The 12,560-nt window shown below is 46.8% G+C and overlaps 1 protein-coding gene across 5 annotated transcripts in view; it reads left to right on the forward strand.

Moving 5' to 3' along the window:
* Nucleotides 1-12,560, forward strand: part of LOC116952816 (ubiquitin carboxyl-terminal hydrolase 19-like) — a 37,448-nt gene that overhangs the window by 5,170 nt on the left and 19,718 nt on the right. For 4 of the 5 annotated variants that reach the window (XM_032972487.2, XM_032972485.2, XM_032972489.2 and 1 more), the window contains 13 exons: nucleotides 162-287; nucleotides 608-744; nucleotides 1,844-2,080; nucleotides 3,031-3,169; nucleotides 3,358-3,520; nucleotides 5,729-5,800; nucleotides 6,438-6,553; nucleotides 7,005-7,171; nucleotides 8,564-8,741; nucleotides 9,716-9,849; nucleotides 10,585-10,749; nucleotides 11,698-11,808; nucleotides 12,397-12,507. In XM_032972487.2, coding sequence (XP_032828378.2) covers nucleotides 162-287; nucleotides 608-744; nucleotides 1,844-2,080; nucleotides 3,031-3,169; nucleotides 3,358-3,520; nucleotides 5,729-5,800; nucleotides 6,438-6,553; nucleotides 7,005-7,171; nucleotides 8,564-8,741; nucleotides 9,716-9,849; nucleotides 10,585-10,749; nucleotides 11,698-11,808; nucleotides 12,397-12,507 — 1,856 coding nt within the window. The remainder of the gene's footprint in view (nucleotides 1-161; nucleotides 288-607; nucleotides 745-1,843; nucleotides 2,081-3,030; nucleotides 3,170-3,357; nucleotides 3,521-5,728; nucleotides 5,801-6,437; nucleotides 6,554-7,004; nucleotides 7,172-8,563; nucleotides 8,742-9,715; nucleotides 9,850-10,584; nucleotides 10,750-11,697; nucleotides 11,809-12,396; nucleotides 12,508-12,560) is intronic. The other variant, XM_032972491.2, reaches the window with a different exon arrangement.

The following is a 12,560-nucleotide window of genomic DNA, read 5'->3' on the forward strand; positions in this document are numbered from 1 at the left end:
GTTTTGCAGGTCGTGTGTCTAGTGTGCAGCGGTTGTGGGATCTGGCAGAGGTTAGCGTTGGTGAGGTGTGTGGTGGCATCAGCGGCTTTGGCCACATTGACATCTTGGGCTAGTTGCTAATAATTGTATTGTGTTGCGTGTGACATTTGGCGGGCCCGCAGAGGTCCAATGCAAGTGGAATCAGCACGGAAGCCACCTGAACATTCAGCTTGTAAGCAGCGGAGCCGTGAGGCTGAAGGACTTGAGCGTGATCCTGTCCAATAGAGGTTGTTCCGTTGCGTTTCCAGGTACCGCGCCACTCGCTCTTACAATGATTTTGGGGCCGGCAATGTGGTATTAAATCACTTCATGATATTACCCAATTTGTGTTGTTGAAACCCTCCACCACCTGACAGAACTTACCCGTAAGCTGAAACAATAACATTTAGCTTATTAAATACTTGTACATGTCAATTTAATGTATTTGCCTGTGTTGGATGGTGGAGGGCACTTAATGACACAAATTTGGCCAGATCGTGACAAGGCATAACCCAAATATTAATAATGAATGATAAAATTAAATGTCCTCTCTATTGCCAGTGATGAGTTTGCTTTGTTGACCCGGCAGGAGGATTCGTGTGGAGGTGTACGTTTTACGGGGAGATCGAGGCTTCGTGCAGCAAGGTGCAGTGTCGGGAGCGAGATCGACAGCTCATCCTTAACTTGCAGAAGAAACGCGAACACGAGGATTGGCCTACACTGTCCGTGAGTCTCGCGCTCGCAAAAATGTGGACCTACAGGACTCACAATTTTGCTCATAATCATCAACATTAAAAGACAGAAAGTGGAATCGTAGGTTAATGGCATAGTTTTTGCATCGCGTGCTTTCAAATGCGCTTCTGCTGCTATCTAGTACGCCTGATTTTAGGAAGCCACTGTAGCGATGCGCTTTTAAATCTAAAAAGAAAATACATTTCTTTAGAATTGTTTTTTGTGTTTAGTAGTCCTTCCCCCCACACCTCCGATTAGCACGCTTGGCTTCATACGGTGCGAAAGAAGTTCAACATACATACACACTTCGTTAAGACTGTTAAGAATTTAAGTGGGCTTTGGCTGGACATGTCTCTTGGAAGTGACAATGGCTGATGGATGGAGTTGTAGTTGAGGAATGGAACTCACCTGAGAGAATGTCCGCCTAGACTAGGGGTTGGCATCAAAATAACAAGAAGAGCTATTTTTTTTCTAAATTCGGTAAAAAAACCCCTCAATATTTAAAGAGCACGTGAATATACGAGACGGTGGGTGCTTAATAAATAATGTCACAGAAGCAGTTCTTAAAGAGCCGCCATGCAGCTCCGGAGCCACAGGTGTAACCGCCCCTGGTCAGGGCGATAGAGTGATGGTATCAACTTGCGTGTAGTTGCTATGTAGAATGGCACATTGCAGGATCGTGAGAGATGATGGTCGACATGATATCCCCTTTACCTTGTTTTAAACTGCCCTATAATGCATTACATGTTGGTGGCAGAAGGGTTTTGATGCTTTGTTCATAATGCGTGTAGTTTATTGTTGTTGCCGACATGTTTATTTCGACAACAACCATACAACCTTTCTATTTGTGGTCCCTTGAAGCGACATTCCCTGCTCAGCATTCAATATGATGTTTCTGATTTGCTTGTGCTCTAGTTCCATTCCCGGGCATGGCTAACATAAGTTACGGATGATATCTGAACCAGTCCTGGGCGCTTGCTTTCACCAACTCGCACTGACTAACGTGAAATATGTCCGAACAACTCTTGAAGACCGACACGGCATTGGGTGGCGGTGGATTGATGAAGGACTGTGAATTATTACCTGTCCGCAGTCGAAGAACGATGCAGGAGGTCCAAAGAGTTCGGCCGACCTGGCATTTGACGCCTCCAGTGCACGGCAGTCCTGTCTCGAGGATCCTGGCAACCTCTTAGTGGAACAGGCTGCTGCCCTCTGGAAGGAGGCAGGACATGTGGAGAAAAACCAGAAGCCCTGGAGGACTGCAGACAGCCTCGCAGCCAAATGGCCAAGCACCACTGAGCGGGACGAGCTGCCAGCCGACGAACAACCGGTGACTCGCACCTATCTGCAAAATTATAATAGTACCTATAGCCGGGACGAGCTGTTTGTGGTATTCCCTCGTTATTTAAGAAACTTGCCATCCGCGATTTTTGGCTATCCGCGAATTGCATCTGGAACTCTACACGACTGCATCGAGGGAGAGGAAGAAAGCGATGAGATAAAGTGATGAGAGAGAATGTGATGCGCGAAAGTGATGAGAGATAAAGTAATGAGAGAAATGATACTGTTCATGTATTTAATAGCTTGTTGATGTATTTATCCAAGGTAAGTCATTTCGAGGCCAACATGTGCAAAATTCGCCATTCGCAAGCATCTCCAGAACATAGCCGTCGTGAATAACAAAGGAATACTGTATTATTCGTCAACTAGCTTTCTTACTCGGGCCTCTGTACAAATGATGATCGTCCCTACACCCTGCCTCTCAAAGGCACGAAACCCCCGACAAACCACGCCCAGCGTGACGCGGCTGATGATAATGCAGGTTACGTCACTAAGCCGTGTTCATCACCTACCGTACAGTGGCACACCTGTGAACAGAGGTGACGCTTTCGTTTTTTCAAACTTTATTGATTTGTGCATTCGGAGTAGTCGAGTAATTTCCACCGATAATTGGTAGAGTAATTGATTAAATAATCGGAGAGCCGGTCTCATGATTTCCTGCCCAAGCCCACTTTCTTTTATCAACAGAATTATGTCCTTTACCTGGGTATGTTTTTTAATCTGCATATTCCTCTTTCTATCTGTCATAATTTTGAAATTATAATATATTAATATAATTTTCGCACCTCCGATTAGCACAGTTGGCTATGTACGGTGTGAAAGAAGTTAAACATACAACATATGAAACACATTATTTTGAAGCAATGTCTCTCTGTTGCCCTGCAATGCAACTAACGTGATGGTTTTGAAATGCAATCCCATCCGCCCTTGTTGCTACAGATTGCGGGGAAGGTGTTGACTGGACAGACGACAATACAGGACAGAAACAAGATGTGTCTCGTTAGAAACTACCAGCCTTTGCCTGTGCACATCAAGGGATCATTGAAGGCGGATATTTCTAAAGAGCATGTTGACGAAGGTGTGTATCGCTTATTAAACCCTGTAACAATAAGAAACAATTTAGTACATGTGGCTAATGTGGACACACATTTGTTTTTAAACCAAACCTTAAACTGTGAATGCAACTGAAAGTTTGGGCCACAGCCTCACCAGCACTGTGTTCCGTTCTCTCTTCGCGCGCGCGTGTCCTCCTGTCACGTGGAGCAGTGGGCAAGCCCGGGGGCTGTGTGAGTGTTTGGAGCATTAACAAGAACTGGTACAAGAAGAGCGCGGAGGTGATGGTGGTGAACGTTTACCTGAAGCAGGTGCAGCGCGATCGGTTTCGCGTCACGTTCTCGCCCTATCACCTGACGGTGGTGTTTCAGACACGGTGAGCTGCCCGCTGGCTTGATGTGCGTCCCCCGATACGATTCTTGCTGACGCGCCCCTACTTGGACGTCTGTCGTAGCTCATCGGATTCCTCCAGCCCAAATAAAGATTCTGATTGCCGCGCGCGACGTGGCTGTTGCTGGAAAGTACACTGCAGTGCTCCGAGGGTAGGGTTGGTGGATCACGTGGAGATCATAATCTGCTGTCAACAGGGCTTAATTTCTCACGTATATTCCAGATCGCTGCTGGGCTGGATTGGTGTAGGGATTATCAGTGTAAGGTACTACCACTAGAGCACAACGTTTTGCCCTTCTATATTAATCTAACAATGTACCCAGTACAGTATTGCTGTAATCCACTGAATGGGTTAAGAACAAAATAAGGCGAGATGGATGTGGCTTGCCAAAATAATTTCTGGAGAAAGCATTCTGGACTGTTCTGGCTGAAATTCGATACTGGCGGTCAAAACTCCTAAACCCAGTCTGTTCTACAAAGGTGGTAGCAGAACAATTCTGGGTGGGGGTGGCACATGCCTGTAATCGAGCATTTTGAAGATGAGGGTTGGTGTATCATGTTGATATGTGAAATTTCCAAAATCACTGGGTTGCAAGGTAGGGCCATGAGATGGCAAGACCTCCTGAGCGTTGTATTTTTGTTTGCTTGGGTTTTTTTTCAAATCCAAAACACTCAATCTTGATTTGAAGCTTTCGTGCCTGCAGGAATCCATACTCTTTGGTTCTTTTGGTAAAGTCACGTAGGTATAAAATAAAATAAATCACGACGTTTCGGGCGCAACACGAGCGTCCGTCGTCAGGTGGGAAAGCGTGGTCTGCTGTTGAGGCAGACTGTTTTAAAAGTTAGAAATGGGTGGAGCCCAAGGGTCATAAAGAAGTGGCCGGAGCTAGTGATGTTAATGTGAGAAATTAGCATGTAACTGTAAGATAGGAAAGCAGCCTTCTCGACGAGGGCACGGAAGTGGCTATGTTAATGTGAGAGATTAGCATGATGTTAATGTGAGAAATTAGCATGATGTTAATGTGAGAGATTAGCATGTAACTGTATAAAAGGAGGAGAGCGGCCTCCTCGACGAGGGAGTGCAACCCAACGGGTGCAATCCAAAGGGCATGTGAGTATGAGAGTGCAATTCAAAGGACATGTGAGTATGAGAGTGCAATCCAAAGGACATGAGAGCATGAGAGTGCAATCCAAAGGCATGAGAGTGCAATGCAAAGGACATGTGAGCATGAGAGATTTAAATTACTCTCTGTGTCTCTCTCTCTATGCCTCTCTCAGATCTCTCATGCTCACATGTCCTTTGCATTGCACTCTCATGCTACACCCATTTCAAACCTTTTAAACAGTTTGCCTCAGCAGCAGACCATGCTTTCCCACCTGATGACGGATGCTTGTGTTACTCCCAAAATTGTCGTGATTAATTTTATTTTATACCTACGTGACTTTACCGAAAGAACCAAAGAGTATCCAAAACACGAATTAAAAAGGAACTGCCAAAATCGCAGACTCTCCTTGATAAATGAGGGACATTTACTTCTTTAAATCTCAGTTCTGGTGTCCCTACACGATTCACTGGCATAACGACCTCATGACCTGATAATTGGTGGCAGGCGCAATGCGCAACAAGCCAAAATATTAACGATGGTGCAGGCTGACTTAGTTGGACGTGACATTGCCAAGTGAAGACGAGTCTGTCGCTTGTTGCAGGGCTTTATGGTTCGAGGCCAATGGCCATCCTCGTTAATGCTGCCTGTGTATTAACCATAAATTACGCGCCGTCTACTTCGCATTGGGCCGCTAAAGATCCCTTGACATTCGAAGAAGAGGAGGCCCATCGGTCCTGGAATCACGTTCCAAATTTGTATAAATTACCTGCGCATAATTAAATGGGTAAAAACAAATGGCAATGTCACTCCCGTGCTGTGTGAAACGTGGCACCTTCGTCACAGCCTTGTGCTGTAGGAATTTATATTTTAACTAATTGCTGAGCACAGGACCGATAGGCCAAAAGTCAAACGGCTTGCGACAAAACAGCACTTTCAAAGTTGCATTAGATAAAGAGTACACACGTCACTTTAATGTAGCCTGGTTACAAGAGATGGTGGAAAGAAAAAGTGTGAATTCTAATTATTTGATTTGATTTATTGGGCCACTGCTCTTGTGTACATTACCTGTGATTTCTGTGTTCCGATAGAGACGAGAGGTTTCTCAAGCAGCATGAAAACGCCACACCCGAGAGCCGCTTCCAGTGGACACTGGAACTTTTGTAAGAGCCACCTCTTGGGCAGATATTTTGCCGAAATGCACGTTCGATTTTTCTTCCCCACCTTAATTTTTGTGCCTTTGTGTTGTTCACCTTCGATACATCCAACCAAGAACGCAGCTTGCGAGTTTCCCGCAAGTGGCGTAGAGCACAAATGCATTTCCTGTAGAAGAGGGAGAGTGCCTGCTGACAATTATTACATTTGTTTTATTATATTCACTCAATCGTCCTAACCTGTCAGTTGTTCCAGCACTAGCTACAATGGCTGCATGGTAATATTGTATCGTGTTGTACAGCCCACTTGTCAGTCCACTGCTGGATGAGGGCCTCCGCGTGTTATGTGGGCAGTGGAGGTTATTTGGCCGTATTTCACGTGACCAGATTCTTCATGGTGGTCAGTGGGGCTGCCTTGTAACTCAGGGTACTGCTTGCGAGTCGTTTTTGTTCCACACCGGCTTCAGGTCCTTGCTTAGAGCGTCCAGCAGGAAGGCTGGGTTATTCTGGGCATCGTGTTGGTTTGGTGAAGATAACTAACAATGGATTTTGTTGCTGACCATGTATCCTATGGTCATGGAGCTGCAAATCAGTTACGGATTAATTCAGCCACCGAGCTTCATTAATGCTTTACTCTTCCTTGCAGGCACGTGATTGATCCTGAGCAGAGCTCCTATACACTCCGGACTAGTTACCTAGAGATCAGCTTACGGAAGAAGGATGGACAGCGCTGGAAGCCAACAGATGAGCCCTTCTGCAAAAGTAAGCATAGACTACTGTTACAATGCTTGTTTACCCAAGGAAGCGGCTGAATATTAAGCCTCGGGATGTTTTTTTTTCAGGAGGGACCTGCCAAGTTTCGGCGTAGGTGGTGACGATTTCTGTGTATTTTCCATTCAGTAATTTTTAAAATATGGAAAATTTGGACCACGACGCTGGCACAGTACCCATTAACATTTACTGTAAAGCAGACGGTGCGTAAATTCTAGCTAGTACACCCTGTAGTATTAACCAGGGTGGCCTACCATTTTCAGTCCATGAACCTTTCCAAAATCGGCGAACGCTCTACCGTCGGACCGCATCACCGCCAACAATCCGGTTCCTCGTCAGCTGCACCGGGCTGGCTTGGCACAGCTCCCCTCTGGTTCACATTCAGTCGTGCGGTGGAAAGGAGGGTGGTACGTGCGTCGTGTTATTGTTGTGTTTACTTCAGCACCCGAAGAGTCACTGCCGCCGCGTAGCCCTACGGAGGCAAGGAAGGCGGCGCCTGCGGTGGGGGCGGCTGCTGGGCCCGTCCGTGGCTCCGCCACACACCACGTTCTCGCCGACCTCCCCGAGCATTGTACCTCGCAGTCATCGGAATCCGCCACCGCGTGCACGGTGAGACCTTGCCAGCCCCTCTTGGATATAACCCTTTCCCCCACTCCCCAAAAAGTATATTAGCTAGTGTTGTCACTGTGCACATGTGTGTCTCTTATTAGCCTGGTTGGCTGCGTACGGTGCGAAAGAAGTTAAACGTACATACATGTGTGCGTGTACAGCCCACTTGTCAATCCACTGGTGGATGAGGTCCTCTTTATGCCGTGCGGCTCGTGGTGGGGCTATTTGACCATTTTTCACGCTGATTAGTGCGAGTTGGTGAAGGTGGACAGCATAGATGGGGATGCATAGAAGCACAGTACAATAAATACCGGATTACATTTAGCATAACGTACATTCATTTGAAAAAAGCGATCAGTTGGTCAGACTATGTTACTCCAAATGTAAACAAGTATGAGAATTTTCGATTTAAAGCTTTCGTGACTGCAGGGATTTTTCTTCTTGGTTCTTTCGGTAAAGTCACGTAGAATGGAAATAAAATAATAAAAATAAAATAATAAACCAAGAAGATGAATCCTTGCAGTCACGAAAGCTTTAAATCGAAATTTAACCACCTCTACGGGGAGGGATTCCACACAACCTTAAGATCCTTCAACAAACTCCGGGATAAGAAGGCTCAACTAATCGAGTCTCTCACCTTTCTGAAGAGATGCCGCGACTCTAAGCTTAAAAGACGTGGTCCTTGCTTGACAGCGTTCATTCAAGCTCTGTCTTCTGGACAGACCTGTTTATTCACATGAAGAAGGCCACTTGTGTTGTGGCCGAAACGTCGTGAGAATTTTATTATTTTATTTTTATTATTTTATTTCCATTCTACGTGACTTTACCGAAAGAACCAAGAAGAAGTATGAGAATCCTTTCCATTCTAAGACCTCGAGTTGTGACCTATTAATTTAAAACTTTACCCTTCCGATGCTTCTGTTGCTTCTGTTGCTAGTGCTGCTGGTGCTGCTGCTACTGGTGATACTGCCAGTGCTGCAGCTAGTGTTGCTTGTGCTGTTCTTGGTGCTGGTGCTAGTGCAGATAGTGCTGGTGCTGAGAATACTGCTCGAGCTAGTGCTGATGCTGCTACTGGTGCTACTGCTGGTGTTGCTGCTGCTTGTGCTACTGCTGGTGCTACTGCCAGTGCTGCCACTAGTGTTGCTTTTGCTGCTCTTATGCTGGTGCTACTGCTGGTGGTGCCTGTGCTATTGCTAGTGCTGGTGCTGAGAATACTGCTGCTGCTGGTGCTACTGCTGGTACAACTGCTCGTGCTACTGGTGGCGCTGCTGCTGGTGCCACTGCTAATGTTGGCGCCGCTGCTTGTGCTGCTACCAAAGCCCATGCATGACACTGGTGCTGCCGCTATCGCGTCTGCTGCCGCTGCTGACCGGGCGTTTTGTGCGCCACCAGGCTAAGCCCATGTGCAAGGTTCCGCCCATCATGGCGAGCAGCGGGGGGGAGGGGGAGGAGGCGGAGCAGGTGTGTGTGCCGGGCTTCACGGGGCTCGTCAACCTGGGCAACACGTGCTTCATGAACAGCGTGATCCAGGCGCTGTCCAACACGCGCGAGCTGCGCGACTACCTGCACGGTGGGGACCGCGCTGCCTGCATCTTGCACACGTGTCCTAAAAAGTCTGTTGAGGTCTTGGCAGGGGGGGTGGGGGGTACATCTTTGTCGTACCCTCTTTGGGGAGTGTCAGCAGAATGCAGTGTTCTTCGCTAATTTTCAGAGGTCGGCCACTTCGCTGATAAGACATCTTCAGTGTGAGGGCCGTTGGTGTTTGACAGCACGATGATGAGGGTGTCTTCACATTTGTTTTTTGTTGGGGGCCGTATGTCAGGGGCCGCTTAAAAAGGCTGCCAGGGGCTACACTAAAGGCCGCCAGGGGCCGCTTGCAGCCCGCGGGCCTTGCAATTAAGAACACTGACGTAGCGGCTACTGAGCTGCGCTACGAACTCAACAACCCGAGTTAGAATCACGCTCACAGACAACATTGGTGACGATTATCTGAATCAGTCCTGGGCCTTCTCTGGGTCGACTCGACCACAAATGAGTCGTGTAAACATTGCCACTTGTTAGACAAAGATGGCCGAGCTTGGTGCTGGCCACACCACCCCGCTCGTGTGCCACGTTGGCCTTCATAGGTGTTCTCTAATAGCGAACACTTGATGGGGGATCTTTTGTCACGCTCTCAGTTTGCCACTGCGCGTGCTGTCTGAGCACTCATGAAACATTGCTGGATGTTTTCTATATGTACAGTATTATTGCAGTAGCACTCTACCTGCCGTGACAACTTGGAATTTCCATTGCTCGACTATCCACCCCTACCCTATAACACGTGTAGGGCATGGTGGTTGCCCATCCAAGCATTATCCAGGCTTAAACCTGCTTAGCTTCCGATATATGACAAGATCAGGTGCATCCTGGGTGATTTAGTCATAGGCTTCACTCGCATAAAGGCAGTGTTGATAACAAACTTGCCAATTTTTTTACAATTGATTATTCGTATTAATTTAATTATTCTTGCTGCTTTAATCATTGATGTTTTGTACTCACCAGCAGACTCGGCATTTAAGGCTGATATAAATTACTCCAACGTCCTGGGAACGGGGGGACGGTTGGCTGTCAGCTTCGCAATCATTCTTCGAACCCTTTGGAAAGGGACCCACTATGCATTCTCTCCGTCCAAGCTCAAGGTGAGCATTCCCCTGCCAATCTCTGGACTGCCTTGAGGTGGGACACTCGCATGTCCCTGAGCTTCACTCATAATCCAGTTCGGTGCAACTTTGAGTACTGGACTTTCATTGGTAAGCACACTGTTGTCTTCTGGCTTAGGTTACGTGCTGAAAATATCTTCTTTCAAGCTTTAATTATAGATTTGAAGCTTTCGTGACTGCAAGGATTCATACTCTTTGTTTTTTTTCGGTAAAGTCACGTAGGTAAAATAAAATAAATGAAAACAACTAAATTAAATCTTTCAAGCTTTCGCCATGCACTACTGTGGACATCTTCAATCAAAGCATATTCAGCTCCTGAAGATGCCGACAGTAGTTCACGGATCAAGCTTAAAAGAAGAAAAGCTAAACATGTGGCCTTACCCGGAAGACCAATCCTGGATTATGAGTGGCTGCAAAAACCTGGCTGTTACATTCCCATTGCGAAGGATGCAAATTTATATCCCTATTGGCGTTTGACTCAGTCTTATCATCCCTTTGAGATCACAAGTTTTGCCTATAAAATCAACAGACGATTGATTCGAAGACAGGCTGAGTACTGCCATGGGAATGTGGATTATTTTTGCACTAACCTCAAGGTCCCTAATGGAGAGGACTGTCTACCATTGGGTAGCTTAGGGAGATGCGTTGGCCGAGGCTTAAATCGTTTGTTGTGTTCCCGTGCCTCGGATCGGTATGTGTGTGCTTACCTCACAGGAGATTGTGTCGAATAAAGCCAGCCAGTTCTCTGGCTTCTCACAGCACGACGCCCAGGAGTTTCTGGCCTTCCTGCTGGACGGTCTGCACGAGGACCTGAACCTGGCGGCAAACACGCCGACTCCCCAGCAGTACCCAGAGCCGCACGGCAGCCTCTCCGACCAGGTACCAAGGCCTTCTCATAATGTATGGGTCACGCTCGGTGAAGGCAATGGTGCAGGGGCTGCGACTGCTTGCTCTCGTCACCGCTGGTGGAAGGGCCTCCTCTAGAGGGAGTTCCAGAGAGGCCCTCTAGAGGGTGTTTATGGCCTTCTCTTTCACGTGGGCTACACTTGTTACAGGAGGAGGTGAGAGTAACCACACTTTACCCCACCACACGCGACCTGCCGATCCTCTAACTCATGGTGTTATTCATTTAGTTTCAGTTTCATTTATTTGGTATAGCCCTGTGAGCCATTTGGCTCTTGAATCGGGTGCAACCGCAACAAACAAAAACATGAACAAGAAACATCTTAAAGTGACTACGCGCAAACACTGCCTGGTGCACAGTGGCGGGGAGATTCCAGACACTTACACCTTTTTTTACTGCATTGCCTTGGAGCATTCTGGGTAAGTGTTAAAATATTGGTCTGAAAAGCAAATTGGTGAATGGACAAGAACATGTTTGTATGTAAATTAATTGTTTTTATTTGCCTCTACCCATAATGCTCCACAGCAACGCGGAGAGATTCAAGTGGATTATTCATCTCGTGATGTGTTACCAATAACAGGGCCCGAATAAACTTGGAGAAAAAGACCCAAGAAAAGGTGTTATTGTGTACATGACAAAAATGACGTCCCATTATACTGTAAAAATGTTAAATGTTGAGCACATTGGTACATTTTGGCTAAAAAGGATTTCAAAATTGGCCATAAAAGTTCATGCATTGGGCCCCATGAGAAAGCCATTTTTGGGTGGAATGAAAGTGGTCTGGCACCAGTTCTGGCTGCCTTTTCGCTTGTCTGTGATTTCCCGCGCCTCTGAATCTACCTTTCTGAGATTGAACGAATACTGCATACGTTAAAATATCATAATATAAAGCAGAACGAATGGCACTTGTTTTCTATGTGCAGCACATGGCGGAACGAGCATGGGCCAGGCACAAGGCATGGAATGACTCCTTTATTGTACACCTCTTCCATGGCCTCTACAAGTCCAAGCTTGTTTGCCCAGTGTGTGGTCATGTACGTACACTCACTCGCACCTCCACGTGGTCACTTTGTGGGGTCTTTTTAAATGTATAAATGTGATTTAGGCAAGCCAACTGCAGGGCAAAAAAAAAGTGCCTGTTGGAGGGCAGAACGGCAAATGGCCATGTGAAGGGATTGTGTTGACAGAGGGTGCACAATCACAGTGAAGATCAAGTAATGAAAAATCGTCCGTGCAAAATAAAAACATTTTGGTTTAAATATGTCATTACTGGTTATTCGAAATGATGTGTATTTGTGAAGTAACATTTTTGTAATTTATTTAGAGCACTGCTTACAATGGGGATGCTTTTGGGGGATTTTTTTTAGTCCCTTGTTTACCACTTTGTGGTTGCAGTTTTCCTTTGGACAGATTCACCCCTGCCATATAAATGTGGAATTGTCACCCCTTCACCAGCGCTGTCAACCTGTAGATGAGCACTGCTGCACGCTTATCCAAGCATAAACAAAAAAAACTTTTACCCTTTGACATTTTAAGCGGCAGCGGTGTGCAGCTAGGAAGTGATGACATTGATTGGTGTATCGGTTCTTTACCCCATAAAATGTTGTGTGCTTGCGCTGCAGGTGTCCATCACGTTTGACCCGTTCTTGTACTTGCCGGTGCCACTGCCCCAGAGGCAACGGGTGCTGCCCGTTTACTTCCTGCCCCGTGAGCCCTACCGCCGCCCTGTCAAGGTACCCATCTTGCGTGGCGGCCAGCGGAGAATGGGCAAAATACATGCTAACGT

The sequence above is a fragment of the Petromyzon marinus genome, chromosome 48 (assembly GCF_048934315.1).
Source record: "Petromyzon marinus isolate PM22_M1 ecotype Great Lakes invasive population chromosome 48, UKy_Petmar_22M1.pri1.0, whole genome shotgun sequence".
Classification (NCBI taxonomy): Eukaryota; Metazoa; Chordata; class Hyperoartia; order Petromyzontiformes; family Petromyzontidae; genus Petromyzon; species Petromyzon marinus.